General features: G+C 41.6%; 1 protein-coding gene across 1 annotated transcript in view; it reads left to right on the forward strand.

The window, feature by feature from the left end:
• The first annotated feature begins 5,948 nt into the window (after window positions 1-5,948).
• Window positions 5,949-18,361, forward strand: part of ctnnal1 (catenin (cadherin-associated protein), alpha-like 1) — a 45,715-nt gene continuing 33,302 nt past the window's right edge. Inside the window, exon 1 of the mRNA XM_041053051.1 lies at window positions 5,949-6,293. Coding sequence (XP_040908985.1) covers window positions 6,198-6,293 — 96 coding nt within the window. The 5' untranslated portion in view covers window positions 5,949-6,197. The remainder of the gene's footprint in view (window positions 6,294-18,361) is intronic.

Genomic DNA, 18,361 nt, shown 5'->3' on the forward strand with positions numbered 1-18,361 from the left:
AAAGGTTGAGGCGACACTTTTGTCACAAGGAGTTTTCAAGCACCTACTTGACATGATCAGGGGGAAAAATGTGATGGCATCTGTGAGCCCTAGAGACGATATGATAAATGACAATGTAACAAAGACAAACAGGGATAGAGCCAAAGAGGAAGTGAGAAGGGATAGAGAGGGGAAGAAGGGGTGCCTGACTCTTTTTGGCTTGCCTCTGACCGTGCTGACTTGTGATATATGTGCGTGACAAAGACAAAACAGACGCACTGTCACCAACACTTGGGCAGAAAATAGATTGTGTTCGCCTTGCTATTGTTGTCCCTCCTCACTCAGTCTCAGTAAGACAGGATTTAGGCAGACTTGGCAGGGTGAGACGACCTTTCTGTGGAAGATACCCATGCATCTATGGCTCTCGTCTCAAGAGAGACAGCTAGGCGATAGCTGGGACGCAGCCAAACAGCTGCGTCTGTGAAAAAAACATCTCTATTATCTTTGTACCGCTTTGACTGTGCATTTATCATGCTCTTGTGGTGAAATCACTGTACCTGCTTACATAATGCATGGTTAATATGATCAAATGTACGAGGTCATTGCAGGAAAGTGAAGGTTTATTTAGGAAAGATCCTGTCCTATTTTCCTTGGACAAAAGAGAGAGATGAGATGTTTTGTGAACATGTCTTTGCACCAGTGTGATATAGGCCCTTGCTATTCACATTCTTTAACTGCACTAAGTAAACAATTTTCTTGAACCCAGCGATGAAGCATCATTGGGGGAAATAAATTTTTGTGAATAATATATGTAAAGATTTGTGATTAATAATTGGACAATAGCATCTGGGTTTGTGTACATGGTGAATATAAGACACATAACTTAGGATTTCTTAGGAAACTTCTCTGGCTCTTTTTGTTATAGAAGTTAGTGTTAATTTGAATGTACAGAGTGGTACGTCTTTATTTCTATGAAAGCACGGGGGGAAGACCAGTTTTTGGTTCAGAAAGTGTGATATAATTTTATTACATTTTCATTTATCTTTTATTTAATATTATGACCCCAAGTGCAGTCCTGATCCCAAAATTGAGAAAGTCTGTCCTATGTAATGACTACAAGAGAAAATAAATCCCACTACCTTATTCATTTAGAATTTATTAAAGCAGAAAATTAAATGTGTTTTACAGAGCAGATAATATTCTTAAATGTTTTATTCATTCATATTATTGTGCCATATGTTGCCGCCAAGTGCTCAATAACTCATTGTGCCTGAGGAGCTCTGAAGCCTCCTTGGACGAGTGGATAGTAATTTAGGGAACCACTATAATGAACTTCATACTTATGGAAATACTTAAGGGGTTGAGGGATGATAGAGAGACCTTCTGTTTTTCTTTTAATCCTTTAATATTCCTCAGGAGTTTACAGTGTCTGTCTCACTCAATGCCATTTTCTAACTCACCCACCTGCAGGGAGTGACCATGCAGAAGCATGTTTTAACACTGTGGTTGAGACAGGCTATAACAGTTCATGTAATTACTCTACTATTACACTTTTAAGGAGTCAGATGAAAACACTACTTTGAAATAATTCACTGTCTATATTTTCTGTGAGCTGTGCATAAAATATTGGCTTTATCTGAGTGAATACTTGGTGTTGCATGCAAGAATGCAAGGTAATAGTAATAAAAATAATTAAACTACAAAATTTGATAAATAGCTAAAACTTTTGTAGATTATTTCCTGACACTCACATGTTGAATCTTGAGGTTGTGGAATAGCACAAAATCTCCCACTGAGCAATATATGGCTTTATATTGTGTTCATTTCTCTGGTGTGCATGGACACATGTTCCCCAATAGGGAGTGACCATGCATTAAGTCTGCATGCTTACATATGTAGAAACACGTATCTCATACATAAAGTGTCCATTTATGCATTACATCTCCACACGTCCCTGCTTGTTTACACATGATGTTTTTTTAAACTGCAGAGAGCATCTCTGACAAATGAGACAGCCTTCAGACAAAGAAGTGCTGGATGGAAAATGAATGATAATGAGTACATGCGAGGTGTCCGCAATTATGTAACAACAGAAATGGAGACACGGAAAAGCCAAGATTACTGGGCTGGGTGTCTGCATGGCACTTTGTTGCTGCCTAGTTGTGTTTACGTGAAATTAAATTAGCCTTATCCCTGAGGGTGCCTACTTGGCAGAAGGAGAGCGGCAAATGACAGACAGATGACCTGCTCCTTATTAGCACGGCTGCTTAAGTGTTTTTTCTTTTTTAATTTCAGCAGTTTCTAATTCTGTTGTGTGCATTATTTGCACTGGAAGTGATGCAGTTTCTTCCTGACAAGAGTCCACATTGATGTAAACACCTGTAAACCAGTGAGGATTAAACTCCTCTAACATTATAAGCATCCCCTGAAGCTTTAAACTGTAAAACTATTCAGGGTCAGTCAGTAAAAACAGTGTGCAGCCAACTAAACATTCAACCAGGGCACTTCACCTCAGTTTGACCTCCTCTCCTTCACAGAGGCCTCTCTGGTCACTGTATCACGCTATGAAGGTGAGTTCAGCTGCAGGTCTCTGTCATGGCCACAGTAGAAGTACATGAAAGTATTCAGAGTAATATTTCTTCTAAATAAGTTCATCTGACCAGCAGGCTTGGGACTATAGTTGCCCTGGAAGCAAATGTGGTTGTGTGAATTGTGGTGTGAGAATATGCACAAAGCATGGAGTATTAAACAACAGAGTACAAAACATAATGTTGTGTAAAATATGTACAATTTAAGAACATTGCTAATGTACATAAAAAGCAAACTTTATTATTTAGGGTTAAACTGTTTTCTCAAACTTTCTCAAATGTTCTACCTTTTTAAAATGCAGGGGGTGAAAAATCCTTCAACATTCCACCACAATCCTTCTTTTGAATCCCAAATTTTCAATCTACTTATCCAACAGGGGAATATGACTGAGTGCACTCATTTTACATCTTGCAGAGTGCAAAATCACTATCTCTTTAGGCTCAGCAGTTCCTGTCCCAGGAGCGGTACAGCCAGAAGGAATGATCCAGAGAGAGAGAGAGAGAGTGAGAGGAGAAGTCAGCACTTCTAAAGCATGGAAAGAGACAGTAGCAGCTGTTAGCAACACAATCACACCATGCATAAGCATCTTTTATTTAATGAGTAATACTCTTGGACTGTGCAGATGAGTATACACAAAAGGGACCTCCTGCTTGTATGGGTTTTCAGGCAAATTGTCAAAATGCAATGTGCCTAAAAGAGATTAGAGGCAGAAAAGCAAATATTGAATATTCCAGAACAAATGAGATACTGTTTAGAAAAACAAGTCTGTTTCACAGCTTGGAGTATGGCTCTGACAAACTCAGTGAAAATATGCACACTAGTGTGTTTGTTTGAGCCAGTGGATTGGAAGCAATTTGTCTAGATGATAACTAAACTACTTCCACTGAAAAGTTACAGGATAGATCATATTTCTTATCTTATTCTGCCTCTTGCATTATCTACTGTGACCAGAATCATTTAAGCCAACACAAGTTGATACAGCACAATGCAAGTAGTCCGCATGGAGCTTGTTATCATTGTATCACTTGGAAAAGAGCCTCAGAGCAGATTAACAAAAAATGCACAGATATTATCTAGTTAGTAGTAGAGCCATTCATCAAAGTGGAACACAACCCTGTCTGCTCATAGCAACCAAGCTGCTTGCATGCCTTCATAATGATGCAGTGTAAGTGTGTGTGTGTGCGTGTGTGTGTGGTTGTGTATGTGTGTGGAGTGAAACCTATGTAAACAGGGAGGGTTAAACTAAAGCATAGCTTTGGGGTTTTAAATAAATACTGGCTGGGCCTGAGAACGGCAGGCAGTCTCAGCACACATACACGTACAGATACACACACACACACACACACACACACACACACACGCACACACACACACACACACACACACACATGCAGACACAGCCATTGTCTCCACTGCTGACACAGAGAGCTAGCCAGCCACCATAGTTGATGATAAAGCAAGCAGCAAAAGCCCTCAGTAAAGGTGCCACAGTGGTTATAAGCCATATCTGCTCTCATCCATCTGCTGTGTTTGTAACGTGAAGTGTTACTCACCACTTGTCATGCAGTGGCCACACTTGTAAAGTTAGAAATAGCTACTGGAGCCACTTGAGGATACAAAGAATTTGGCAATAGTTTGGTCAGGCTCAGATCCAGACAAGTACACTGAGCCATGTTATGGATTCAAGTCACAGGGTCACAGAAGAGGGACACTGTATTGTTAGGATAAAATTGTTGTTCCTAATTTCAGAGTGTGAGAGCTAGATTTAAAGAACCTCCAATGCAGACAATTTATACATATTAAGGAAAACTAATACAGACAATAGTTAACAACTGTATAAATAGTGGAGTTTATGCTGAGCAGAGGAAGCTGGATCTTCTTACCCCCACAAAAAAAAAAAAGAAATCCATCTAGAAATAACATCCATGTGAGTCATCTTGGCCTCCAAGTCTGTCAGTTTCTTTAAAATGAAACATCATCCTACCATCCCTCTCAGGCACATTTATAATCTTAAGCAAAAATAAACCTGTTTGCAGAATCTTAATCATGCACCAGAAGAATTAGCTCAACACAGACTGATAGATCTATTGTATTGCTAATGTTTTGGTTGATCCCTTTTGGCATTTTCTTATCTTGAGATCTGTATTGTGCAAGTAGTTTTGGGAATTTGGGAGAGATGTGGGGGTGTGTTAACTGTTGGTAACAGGTAATTGGGAAAAGAGGGATTTATCCTCATGTGTATTTATGCATCAAATCCTTCCTTATAAAAGAAAAACTGAAGAAAAAGGTTTGGGGTGAAAAAAAGTCCATCCATCCACATCTCAAACTCACACCCCTAACTGAAAATATGGGTTTTATTGATGGTTTCACGCTAAGCTTTTGTAACCATTTTCAGCACTAGCTATCTATTCAAAATCTGTGTGTGGAGGATCATTTTCTGTTAGTCTGTTCACAAAGACTTCAGCCAGATCTGTGTGTTCCAGTTTGTTTTAGATAACTCAACAACAGAAGCTGCTTTGCTACGTTTTTTGTCAGCCTTTGTTTTTGATTTTACTGATTTCAGCCAAAACTGGAGCAGTATGAAATCATAAATGCACACTTTGGAACCTGTCTAGTTAAGATATTTAAGGGGCCTTTCCTCAGTTTTTGACCCTGGGTAAACTACATTCACCTCAGATGGCAGGATCATGAGAATTAATGCTTTCGTCAGAAAAACAAGAGGTAAAGTTGGCAACTTTTTAGGATAAACACGGCATTCCAGTCAGTGCACCTGTCCCATGTGACTCAGTGCAGCCGACTTTGATTGGCATATCTGGTGTGTATTTGGAGAGGATGATAAGGGATTCTCAGACTCCAGGGGATAATATGGGATTCTTTGTCTCTGGGATCAAACCAGAACTGCGCTGAGGAAAGCATTGCTCCTTTCTCTTGAGGGCACTGGATGCACAGTCCTCTGAAATCCGGATGGATGGATGGATGATGAATTTTTAAATCCAAAACTCCTATATAAAATCCTCTGAAATTTGCATGAATGGATGATAAATTTTTAAACTCTTGTACATCAGAACTTCTCGTTTTGCATGCTGCAGATTAACTGATAGATACACTGCAGACCACTGATGTTATAATTTCAAACGCTTACTTACATAACTGCTGTAGGTGAGTGAACAAGCAGATTAAAATCAGTAATCGTCCTGATTGTCACTGAATAAATACAAATAAAAATTATGTGCTGCACTTTGGAAAGCTCTGAGCTGCACATAAGCAGCCAGCAGTGAAACCTCAAGGTGTGTGTGCGTGCTGTGGTGCGTGTGTGTGGTTGCCCACAGTGGTGTGCTGCAGTCCGCTCCCTGCCGTAGTTGAGTAAACTACATGGACATTAGCGGGCGCAGCGGCACAACCACCGAGCCGGAGTGGATTAAAGCAGCGTGCGTGCGTGTGTGTGAGTGAGTGAGTGTGGAGAGCCTCTCGGTAAACGGGTGTGTAACCAAAGTGAGAAACCCCGGGTGTGTAATAGCAAGTCCGTCACACCAGTTTGCAGCTGCGAAACAGCAAAGGGGGGAAAAGGCTCTTGGTGAACTCAGTTAGTGGCCGTGTATTGTGTGTCAGGCAGGGAGAGCTCGGCGGGAATGGCTTCATCTCCGTGCGGCAACAGTAACTTTGATTCCGGTCTGGAAATCAAAACTCGCTCGGTGGAGCAGACGCTTATTCCTTTAGTATCGCAGGTGAGTACTCCGTTAACGTAAAACAAGACGTGTATGCGCTATTTCCTGAACCTGTTGTACTTTTAAAACGTACTTTGGCTTCACAGCAGCAGCAGCAGTGCTCGGACTCATGTGGCTAACTTTGATTCTCGTGTTTACCTGTTTGTATACGGAGACTGCGTGTTTCCTTCTCGTGCTGTGTTTAAAAGCCTGTCTCACGCGTGGGGAATCTACTATGAGTTGCCTCATGGTAACTACGGTCGTATGGTTGTTATCAATAATGGTAATGCGTTGCAGCCTACTTCCAGGTCGACTTGTTACAATACTGCACCCAGCAAAGTCTCCGGGACATAGGTGTAAGCATCCACAGAGATACGCACGAGGCTGAAGACATAGATCTTTGTTGTTGTTAGGCAGAAGTTGGTAGGCTACCGAATTACATAACAGGATACACTGTACTTTAAATGGGGAAATCAAAATGGGAACAATTTAACCAATGATCAGCCACCCAGAAAACACCCACTGAAATAATAGTGATAGTAATCCCTTATTTTGCTGAAAGTCACAGCTATCTTTGAGAAAATACTGTCAAGGGAGCATAAAAGTTTTCCCCAAAAGTTTTGTGTGCTCTCCCCTTTTGCCTGTCCTGAACTGTGGCTGTGACTCCCACTTCTCTAATTGGGCCACTTTGAGACACGTGTTTTGTTTTTCAATAAACAGAGGAAGATGAGAGACCCACTTAGAGCCGCTGCACTCTCTCAGCAGCTCCTCTCCTGCACACTCAGAACAGTAGTCCCACCTTTAAAAGTGTGGAGTTTAGGTCACAGAGTTAACCAGTTAGTCTACTGTACAAAGTAAGCTACAAATTTATAAAGCTGGTTTGTGATTAAAAAAAAACATTAATGTAATTTTATTCTGCTGATTTCCATTTAAGGAACAATTACAGATGATTCATTCAAAGGTTCTGATTTGAACATGAGCATGGCTGTTTTCCATGGTGGCTTCTTGAATGGTCGCATAGGGATGGGAGGTGGGTTGCATCTCCTGAATAGGGGAATGACCACCAGTCTTATAAATGCTAATATTCTTTTGTTGTTCAGGGGGCTATAAGGGGCAGAGACCTGTGAATGTTCTGTTGTTTTCACTGAGAGTGGAGGAGAGAGGCACGGTGGCTTAACAGAGTCTGGACAATACCCTGATGGAAGGTCCCTGACACTGTCCTTCCCCCTGTGAACATTGAAAGCCTGCTTCCTCCCTCTCATTGCACTGGCTCATTTAAAAGATATAAGGTCACACTGTACTGAATGGATATGGGTTTGTTATCAGAGGAGAACATCTGTTAGGGGCCGTGCTCTTCGTCTCTGCTGTTCATTTTAGATGAATTTAGATTTTTTTTTTAAAAAGAAAATCTAGTGCTTTGGTTGTACCATAAGAGAACTGAAGGGTAAATCCAGGTAAGCTTTAACCTTTGATGCAAAAAGCAGTCACTGTAAGAATATTTAGTAGTGTAGAGTAAGCACTGCTGTAATATTGAGCAAAAGCATAAAGTAAATCTGCTGCACTCTGCTTTATCTTGATAATATTTACACTGCAGCAAACTTATGGTGCACTCCTGCCCGCTGAGAAAGACTGGCTGTTCTCCAGTCTATAGCACAGAAGAATGTGCTGTATACTGTAACGGGATTCAGCATATTATAGTCCACGGTTGAACAGTGGGCCTCAAGGACAATGTTTCCTAACTTTCTTTTTTTTTTTCTCAGTGTGAGGCATGTCCCCATAGCAACAGAGCTCTGCAATGCTGAAAGAAACAACATTTCCAAGGACCGTTACCTCCATATATAATGTTTTGTTGTTGTTGTTGTTGTTGTGAGGTCATCAGGAGGACGGTCAGCCAGTCCGGGCTGACCGGTACATTAATTTCACCTGCTGTGTGAGTGCTTTTCATCCAGTATGGTGACATGCAGCTAAATAACTGCATTACAGTAAATATGGAGAGCTTGTAGAGCTTAAACAATTAGTCGATTAATCAGTTAGTTGACTGATGTATACAGTAGCAATGCTTTTTTTAAAAAGTGTTCTATGAGATTAAACTGAGTATCTTTGGATTTTGGACAGACTGGCCATCAGGCACACTGGGACAAATCCAGGTGGGCCACCACATTGGTGGGCCGGTGGACCATCAAGAAAGTTTATACCTGCCCCCTCTGTCACTCAGGGTGCTGCTTGTGTGTTCTGGGACTGGGCTCTCTGGCCACTCAGAACCAAGTTTCAACCCTCACCTTCAAATTAGCTTGAAAAAATTCAACCTCAGCATAGGGCAGTTGTTGACTTATCGTCAAAATTGCATGGATAAGGGAAACCACATCACACTACAGATGCCTCCGCTTGCCATATAATATGCCTGCAATGGATGACCAAATTATATGTTGCAAATGGATTGGGCAATAAGGAAATAGTCAAATTGGGCCCATTCAGACCAAAACAACACACTGATTTGGATGAGATGATAGCTTTTGTGCATCAGGAACTGTAACGCAATGGAGAGATGCAAGGATATCGCTGGTAACATCTATGAACATTTCAAATGGGATGTGGCATTCACTGTTTACCGGCAGCGTCTGTGGTGTGATGAGATCAATCCAATCCAAGCAAATTAGAGTGATGTGGTTACTTAGTGAGTTTTTTTTTTTTTTACTACTTTTAATTTCCTACTTTAATCTCAGAAATTCTGAGCTGTGGTGCTCTGATTACTGCCATAATGTGAGTAAGACGACTCAGTTAAGAGGTTTACGTACCAGTTCTGAGAATCAGTATTGCCTTACATGGGTTTAAATTGAATTATTATTGTTATTCTGTAAATGCATGGACTGTGTTGTGTGACTTTTCTTCTAAAGGAGCTTTGTATGTACGTGTGTGTTTGTTGTGTGTGTGTTTGCATGTTCATATGTTGAAGGGGTCTTTAGATAACTATCAAGGAGGAAATGAAAAAGCAGTGTCAGGGAGAAAAATCAGTGTTTGATAAGGTATCATGTTGTTCACTATCCCTTTCTTTCATTATGTATCTCCTCTCCTCTCCATTCCTCTCCTCGCCTTGCTGTGACGTTGATATCCTCAGGCCTCTGTTATCAGCTTCACTCCCACCAGGGTGTAATTATAGGCCTGGGAGACTCCCGGCATTGCACTACATACACACACACACATTAGTTAGACACATGCACGCAGTCCCCACCCACCTCTTCTCTTTTCATGCTTATATGTTCACCTGTCATACTGATTCTTTGTGTATGCATTTATCTTTTTGACAGTAAGTCTGAACGTCAGCTTGATTCCCAAAGTTGCTGCTGCTCTGGGTTTTTGCAATTTAAATTTCCGTTTAAATGTGTCTGAGTCCTGTTTTCATAATGTGGCCACCTGGATGTTTTCTAGCTGCATCCACCATCACTTTGACCACTCACTTCACCCTTTTCAAAACAGAAGGGGCCTTTTCCTAATTTAGCAGAAGCACTTTCCTCAGCTTGGAATTCACTAATGTGCTTTATTTCACCGTTTCTCCTACTCCCATCTCCATACCAATGGACTTGCATTGTGACAGGCATGGTAAGGGTAATGAATTGCTCTGGTGGTGGTCAAAAATGTAGTGGGCATCACACAGAGAGGGGAAACTAAGCAAACGTGTGTGCTGTTGTGTGTGTCCTACCTGTGATGTGGTCTGTAGCCAGCTGGAAGGCAATTAGCGATAATCTTGCTGCTTTTTCCCTTCAGTTTTCCTGGAGATGTGATTCCTGTTTTGAAGTGGTGATTAGTGGAATAACAGTTCTGTTCCTGTGTTTTTATAATTGAGGTGTGTTCCTAGTAAAAACACAGCAGCCCTGTCTGGGTGCGGACATGGTGGTCCTCAGACTGAGGAGGTGTAAGGGTGTTGTTTTGAGGTAAAGATGTGTGGGAACGAATAAGGGCAAGGGAGTAATATCTGGGACTTTGATCAGATCGGTGAACATTTAAACACTTGTGACACACTGGCCTTGTGATTACATAGCTATACCGGCTCTTTCATTTTTCTGCAAGGCCAAGCCAGGAGTTTCTTAAAAGATTTTCTGCTATAATTGGGGAAAATCCGTTTTCTGTCCAAGATTGTTAGCGTCGACATTGTCATGCTTCCAGGGGTTCTGTGGTGCTTGCAGTTTTGCCTTCTGATTTCTTAAAAGGGACTGTGGGTAAAAAAAAAAAAAAAAAAAGCTTTTCCCTGTTCATTTTACTCAAAACTGGATTGAAATAGCATATTCATTACCCAAACAAAAGCTCAGTGGCAGGTTTGCAGATGCGATTTGCTCAAAGCATTAGCATTTTGTCACATAAATTCCACATTAAACAAAATGCTGACAAATAAAGGGCCCAATAAACATAGTCCTCACTTAACAGCTCTGTAAGCACATCCATCCATCAAATTTTCATTCCTCTTTCTGGAAATATTGGAAATGGACCCTTATTGAGGTATGAGCCACTATTTCCCTCTTAATGTTTCTGGTCCTGTGTTGGGGTGACATGACAAACGTCCAGGTAGTGAAGTTGTTTTTTATACCCAGACAGAGAGGCATTACTGTTGCCACGAGCCCTAACAGATCTGCTTCCTCCAGCCGTATGATGATAATGAAGACAAATGGGTCTCTGGCATGAAGGTGAAACCACATGAGGATTACAGTGCGTCACAAACATGCATGTGTGTGCACACACACTCACAAACCAAAATATATTTACCTCCTGGGATTGGGACAAAATAAGCCTTTATTGTGTGTATCTGTGTGTATGCATGGGAGAAGGGTGGGGGTTTCCTCCGTGGTTTGTGTGCCTTTGTATCGGCATACTTTAGTATGTGTGATTGTTTGCTTGTGGGCGACAGAAACGAAACAAATCTGTTGTGCCTGTGTCTAATGTGCAGCCACCAGCATTTTTTTTTCCCGCCACCATGACTTGTCACCTGGTCAGCCTTCAACACTTTGAGGCCTCAACCAAAACAACACCGAGTCTGATTACAGTGTTTCAGTGCAGGTCACACTGGCACCACGAGGCCACCATTTTTCCTGTTGTGCCATCATCAGGGGAAGATTTTGAGAAATGGCCAATGTGAACACCAACACCCTCCTTCGTCTGAGTTGTGTATTTATCTGTTCCTTAAGTTTGAGACTGGCAGAGTGTGTCTTTTAATGTTTTGTTTCATCAGATAGCCTCTGGTTCAAACATCAAATGCTGTATATGAATCACAGTGAGCCTGACTCACTTTATTGTTGAGTAAATGGAGGTTTGAGGCAAGTTCTTGCTCAGTGGTAAGTAGTATACACAGGCAGTCAGCAATGTTGTGTCATGAAATTGAAATGAGATGCAATTCCACTCAGCTCCACTTGTTTTCCAGTAAAGTGGTTGCATTAGTAAGTTAACTTCGTCAGTTAAGAGAATTCATATTCTCTCTTTTGATGATTGCACTCGCTCCCCTGAACCGCCCACCCTCCTTTATTCTCTCTCGTAGACTGTTTTATGGATCTCTAACACACAGACACACACACCAATACATGACCACTGTTTCCCCCTTCTCCTCTCACTTGGGCTCTTCTCGCTATTGCCATCAGGGGAGTCATTACAGATTGCTGTTCTCTGTAAGTGCCGATAAAAGGGTCTGTCTCACATGTCGATCCATTGACCTCTCCCTGGCTAATATACTTACAGATGAGAAAGGTGTGTATTTGTGTGTGTGTGTGTGTGTGTGTGTCTGAAACCTCCAAATAACCCAGCCTAAAGGGATCAGTCACCTAGAGAGAACAGCAGAGTTAACTTAATGGTGAAAAAAGCTATCTCACCCTCTCGCCATTTAAGTTATCTGACGGCTGTTGCTAATAGCGATAACCGCTTTTAATTGTCTCAAGGAAAGCTTCTGCCTCCCACCAAGATGTATTGCTATAGCTGGGAGGTTGATAAAGTATTGATTAAACATCCTACCTATTATCAGAGAGCCTCAAAGTGGCATTACCTGTGCTCACATAGCTCAAAGTCAAGCATTCAGTTGAAACTGGAAAGCAATTTCAGGGACCTGTTCTCTAGACAGTAGAGTCCTTTAGTGTTTTTTTTTTTCAATCAGGAAATACTTTGGTTTAATTTGGCCAGGTTTTGACGTATCCAACACGGAGACTTCTCTCTGTTAAAGTAGTTTTTCACCATGTTTATGTATCCTATGTGAAAGCCTCCCATAACCCTGCAAAAGCTATTAGAGGCTCAGCGTTCTTGTGAAGTATCAAGTGGCTGTTTGGCCTATTAGCAACCTGTATTTACTGTATATTCTTAGTTTATCATGATGAGATAGAGATGAGACGTCTCATAAGAGTTGGCACACAGGAAGAGATCTCCATCAGCCGGGATGTGGTGTCTAATGTAGCGTGGTGTTTTGTGTTGTCCAGTCTGACTGGAAGCACCCTGTGGATTAAAACAGATGCACAAACACACGCCCAGAAACACAGACAAGGCCGTACTTATTGACTTTAATTACTCTGTAGGCGCACAGAGGCCATCTGCAAACTTAAGGGAAACAGAGCAACAGTTCCCCTGCCAGTCCTTCTGTAAAAAACGATGGATGTAGCTTAGACAATATATACAAGTTTTTATCCCCTCCCTCCTTAAAGCACTGAAAGCAGGTACAGAGATATAAAGATGAACAGAATCATGAGGTATCACTGTTCACGCTGCCAGGACAAAGGACACAGAGGAGTGTGACAGGACAGCCCGCCTACTGTAATCTTGCAGGCGCATACTCTCCCGCTCTTGTCATGTATTGCCAGAGATATAACTCAATGTACGTATATTGTCTGCTGCCTGGACAACAGCAGGTAAACAGATCAGTATTTGGCAGGCAGCTGTTTGTGTCCCATTGCTTTTCTGTTGGTGGTTTCCTTGGCTCGGTGTTGTGATAATTCCAGTCTTGAGCACATGACATTGACTTGGACAGTTGTTCGCAATGTGATGTCTGGCCCTTGCTAGGGGAAGCTCTGCAAATCCTGGCAAAGGCAGGAAACCTTGCCAGTTGTAAGGCTGCCTGAAAAAGAGTCATAAAATATTGCACAAGTCACACTTAATCTAAAAATATGTGTATCATGCCTGTGTGCTCATATTTCACCGAGTTTTGATTCTGGCAAGGAGTATAAATTTGACAAAATTGCAGCAAAACAGTTTTAGTACCTTGAAGTGCCTAAATTGCCTTTCACCTCACGCAGTATCTTTGCTTCCACGTCTCTCTGTTGGTGGATGCTGTTGCTGTGGATATGAGTGTTATATAAATTCTTGAAGCATAACTGTCTAATGATTTCTATCTTTTAAGGTCACACAAAGCAGAAATATCTGACATACTGTACATCCCAAAGCTCTCCACAAGTAGTCATGTTTGTTCTTCTCTTCCTCTCCAGCAGCAACATTGCTGACTGTACCACTGAGGAATCCTTCAGTCTGGCTTGTATGTGTTAATTGCTTTCTTCGAGCGTCTTTGAACTTCTCCCCTCTCGATAATGAGTTCTTTTAAAGAGATGAGGTTTGACATGACAGAACAAAGAGAGTGTGAAGGACACAGAGAACACAGAATACCAAACATTTTCTTATCTTTTCTATTTCAGAATAGTTGGAGATTTCAAAAATTTAAGTTTGCTATGTCACTCCAACCCATTTTTTTAAATTACAAAGCTGACCAAACTCTTTTGATTATCAGTTATCTGATAAAATTGTACTGCACATCATGTTAGTAAGAGTGTCACATTTGACCTGGCAGTGCCACAGTATCAGTTTCAGGCCCTAAAACCCGTCCTAGGCGTCCTTCACTTTATGCTGTGATCTCAAGATTTCGGTGGGAGGAAGTATCAGTATGTAAGATGCTATAGCACCTTTTTTGTATGCCCTCCTCCCTTCGTCTGTCGCTCTGCCCCATTTCTGATTTTGTTTTCCTGTCACACATCTCACTCTCGTGCTCTTTTGTTCTCTGTCTTCAGCCTTGTGCTCATTTTCTCCCCATCTCTCCCCACTTAGCCCCCTGTTTTCTCACTTTTAATCTCAACCTCTCCAGAGAGTCCAGTGTCCCTGTATTACCTCATTAATTATGCAGCCTACTGAAAACCTAGCCAGAGGCTACAGGTAGTGCACAGAGCTGAAAAGCCCAGCCTTACTGTTTCTCTTAGAATCTTACCCTTTATCGTCTGTGTTGTAAACTGAGACATAATCCTGCAGACCCACATCTATTCTGAAGAACAGTAATGGGAACAGCATGTAACTAGCTGAGCCAGATTTGGCTGTCCCTTTCTTTGACATAGAATACGTGAGAGTGATCAAGACGATGGTATTATTGCTGTCTTTTGTCTGACCGTTACATATCTCCAGGGGAAATGTGTTTGGAAGCCAGCACAGTGTGGAAAGCACAATTGCAAGCAGATAGGATCTTAAAAATTGCAAAAAGACTTAGTACCAAGCATAGGAAAACATAATTTTAACTTGATACTGATAAGATTACATAGAGGTGGTATGCTTTTTCTGGACAAACTTGGTTTGTTAAGATTCAGTGCGGGAAGAAGCTGTATTTTGAAGTAGCCAGATTTACAGGCAATTTTAAAGTTGTCTTTTCAAATGACAGCTTCATTATGGGTATATGTAGCAGGTCAGTAACTGGGAAGAAAAGACGCAGCATTGCAAATCCTTTTAGGATTGTCCAAAAATATAAATTAGTTCACCAGTTTTGCTTGTAGAGATTATTGGCATTGCATTTCATGTTTTAAATGCCGATGAGGCAGAAATATACAGGTAGTTATTTTGGGTCATTTAAATTGGCCCAAAAAAGTCAATCAACCACAGATTCAGCCTATAGCTGATATATTTGTCCTGTCGCCCAACCCCAGTGATGCTCGTCCCCTGATCGATAACCTCAAAGTACCCACTACCTAGTCCTATCAGTATGGGCAGGGTGTTCTCATCTTGTCACTGCTTCTGGGTGACTGGAGCCAGTGGGTGACAGCTGGGGGCCAGTCAGCCGGGAAACACAGCCCAATGCGTGTGTGTGTGTACTTAAACACACACACTCACAGTGCCAACCCCTATAAATAAGTTAAAGTCACTCACCTTCTATAAATAAAGTTCCGGTTGTTCTGGATGTTTGAGCTTGTCCGTTAGCTGAAGGGTTGAAAGGAGCTTTTTGAGGTGCTGATGCTATGAAAACTTCACTTGTGTTTTGAATGTGAGAACTTGCTGATTAGAATAATAACAGTATTCATTATGGGTGGGGCTTTATTTTGGTGGTTACTTTGGATTGCTTCTTATATATGTAGAGACTCCAGGTACTGGTTCCAATAAATGGTTTTTGAGGTTTTATTATAGAACTCCAAACACTTAAAGACATGGGTATGTGTCATGTAGTGAAAGCATATTCCCTAAGCCCCCCATGAATGTGTCAGAGAGAGTCAGTGTGTCACAACACAGGCCATTATACTGTCTGAAGTCAGGGGGGCTGCATTCCTTCAAGGGTTCAAGTTTCGAGCTCCTACAGTGTGTATTGCTGTGAGTGCTGTCTGAAATTGTGACTATGTATTCTTTATAGAGGCATCACGGCCAGGGTCAAAGGTCAAAGTCTCGAGGGGTGAGACCTTTATGCGCTCTATACTTGCTGGTATGCATGAGTTAGTGCCTTTCGCCCCTAAGGGCTTGAAGGGCTTGTTGGGCTCACTTCGTTCGCTCACCACTTTGATCAATGAATCGTTTTTCTCAGCCACTACCTCGTTGCATTGAGGGTTTTGATGTTTTGTTTGACACACTTCATTGATTTATTAATGCAGTCATTCACTTTTTAAATCCCCTTCTTCTCAAACGTCAAACCTTCAAGACCACATTCTTAGAAATGCCTTTTTTTTCAGCTGCTGGGTTGAGGATTTGTCTCGCTCTGGGGATAGTTTGCAGTCATGTTGACTTTCTTCCACACCTGATGTTTTATCTTCCCGTCTCCCTCCTTTCATCCGCAAGGATTTTTTCAGAGGCTTGTAAACTGGGAAGGCACAAATCCTGGAGGTAGCTTGTGAGAATCGTTTCGGCGCTTTCATCAGACACTTATGTTTGTATTTGATTTGAACCTCAGTAGGCGACTCAGAAACAGCCCATTTTCTTTGTCTCCTTGCTCTTTCATTCAACAAAAACAAGGCTTATTAGTTTAGAGGCAGGCCAGTGCTTTGTGCTAGGTGTATTTGGTCAGGGTCTTCCTACCAGCCACTGCAGTCAATGTTTTTTTTCCTGCAGAACATGCTATCGCTATGGGAGGCTGTGACAGAGCCTAGTTAAGCCACTTTCACACACTGTTCACCACACACTATTATTTGTCCATTACTTGTAATTACCCATCATGATGACTGATGGAATGTTTTCGAGGCTGAGTTGGCAAGCAGTTAGGATTATCCTGTTGAGGACTTTATATAATTAGCCAGTCATTAAACACGGCTCAGTGTGAAGCCAATCTGAGGGGGGCAACTTGCAAATGGCTCAGTTGTTGTGTTCGTACCTCCAGGTTGTTGAAGCAGGCTGATGTCGTCGTGGTACGTTGCATCCAAGAATGTGACTCGGGGACAGATGTTGTTTGAGCAATGGCTGCTGCATCGTGTTCGTGTGGTCTGCAGTCAACAGACTGAATGTTTTTTTTTTTCTTGGAGTTTAGAAATCTCTGACAGTGGTATTTTACTCTCAGGATAATGCTTTGTGAGGCGCGTTTTTCAGACTAAGCTGATGATGATGAGGAGGAGAGGATGTAGGTTCAATTGTCTTGATTGCTTTGGATTGGATTTGTGATTTCTTTGGAATGAAGTTGGGTGATGATGGATTTGCAGATAGTCCTCCGACAGGTTTGCGTCGATTTACAGTTCCGCCTCTTTGGGTTTGACACAGGTGCTCATCAATCTTTACTGGCGACCCAGGACATCCTCACTGAGATAATTGAGGAGCAGAATGAAAAATACAATAGGGTTTCATCAGGAACTGGAGTCTGCCCCTTTTCAAGTGCTCTCATATCCAGTTTCAACAACACAAAGAAATTGTGGAGGGGGACAATCAAAGTTTGGAGTCAGTTAGCAAGAACAAAATATGAACAGTGCTCTGGGCCACATTATGTTTTTTGCAGGGGTCCAGAGGTTTCAAAGAGAAAGATTTGTTACAGCCTATGTAAATTTTTTCACTATTTTTTTATGTTTCTTTTGAAGGTGCTTCATCTTACAAGGTGAGACTGATCTAAATTATGCAACTCATAGGAGAAAATTGTTTTCATGACTTTGTGGAGCACGTCTGCTCTTATATACAGAATGCCATGTTCCTCGTGATTGCCAGATGAAGTTACTCATTAAATGCAATTTTTTTTGGACTGTTTATATGCACCAGCAACTGGCCATGTCAGCAAATGAAACCCTCCACTGAAATGTTTTTGTTTGTGTTCTTCGCCTCTTCTCTTCCTGGAATGGAACCACTTGCCTAATACAATTATAAGAATATTCTATTACAGAGCTTCAAGTCTTATTCAATTAGTGAAATGAAATATGTCTTCAGTATCCAGGCAAAGGCTTTTTTTTCTTTTTATGAGGCATTCTGTTTGGAAGTTCCAAACTTTCCCTTGAATGTTGCCAGCAGCCAAATCTGATGGAGAGATTGGAGACCTCACATACAGATGTAATATGTGATGTCTCGATGTTTTTCTGCTGTGTTTCGCTTCCTTTGGGTTCCCTTGCCAAATTAAACAACTGCCATATCCTTGTAAAAGACTTACCCGGGGAAGAGTATGAAACAGACATCCCTATGAAATAACCAGGTCTTCTGTGGAACAAAGAGCCCAGTGTAGCCTGGAGAAATTTGTAACTTCATACGTTGTACATTTCCAAATGTGTGGGATCTCATCTGCATTGCCCTGCTGCCTGGGCCGGGGATGTCTTTGATATCACATCTTGCTTGCTTAGATCAAAGATGTCTGTGCTGTCAGGCTCACAGCCTTGGTTTCACCATCATAGTAGTTAAATTCATGTAAAAACAGGTAGATCCAAGTAAAAGAAATTATG

The sequence above is a fragment of the Toxotes jaculatrix genome, chromosome 13 (genome assembly GCF_017976425.1).
Source record: "Toxotes jaculatrix isolate fToxJac2 chromosome 13, fToxJac2.pri, whole genome shotgun sequence".
Classification (NCBI taxonomy): Eukaryota; Metazoa; Chordata; class Actinopteri; family Toxotidae; genus Toxotes; species Toxotes jaculatrix.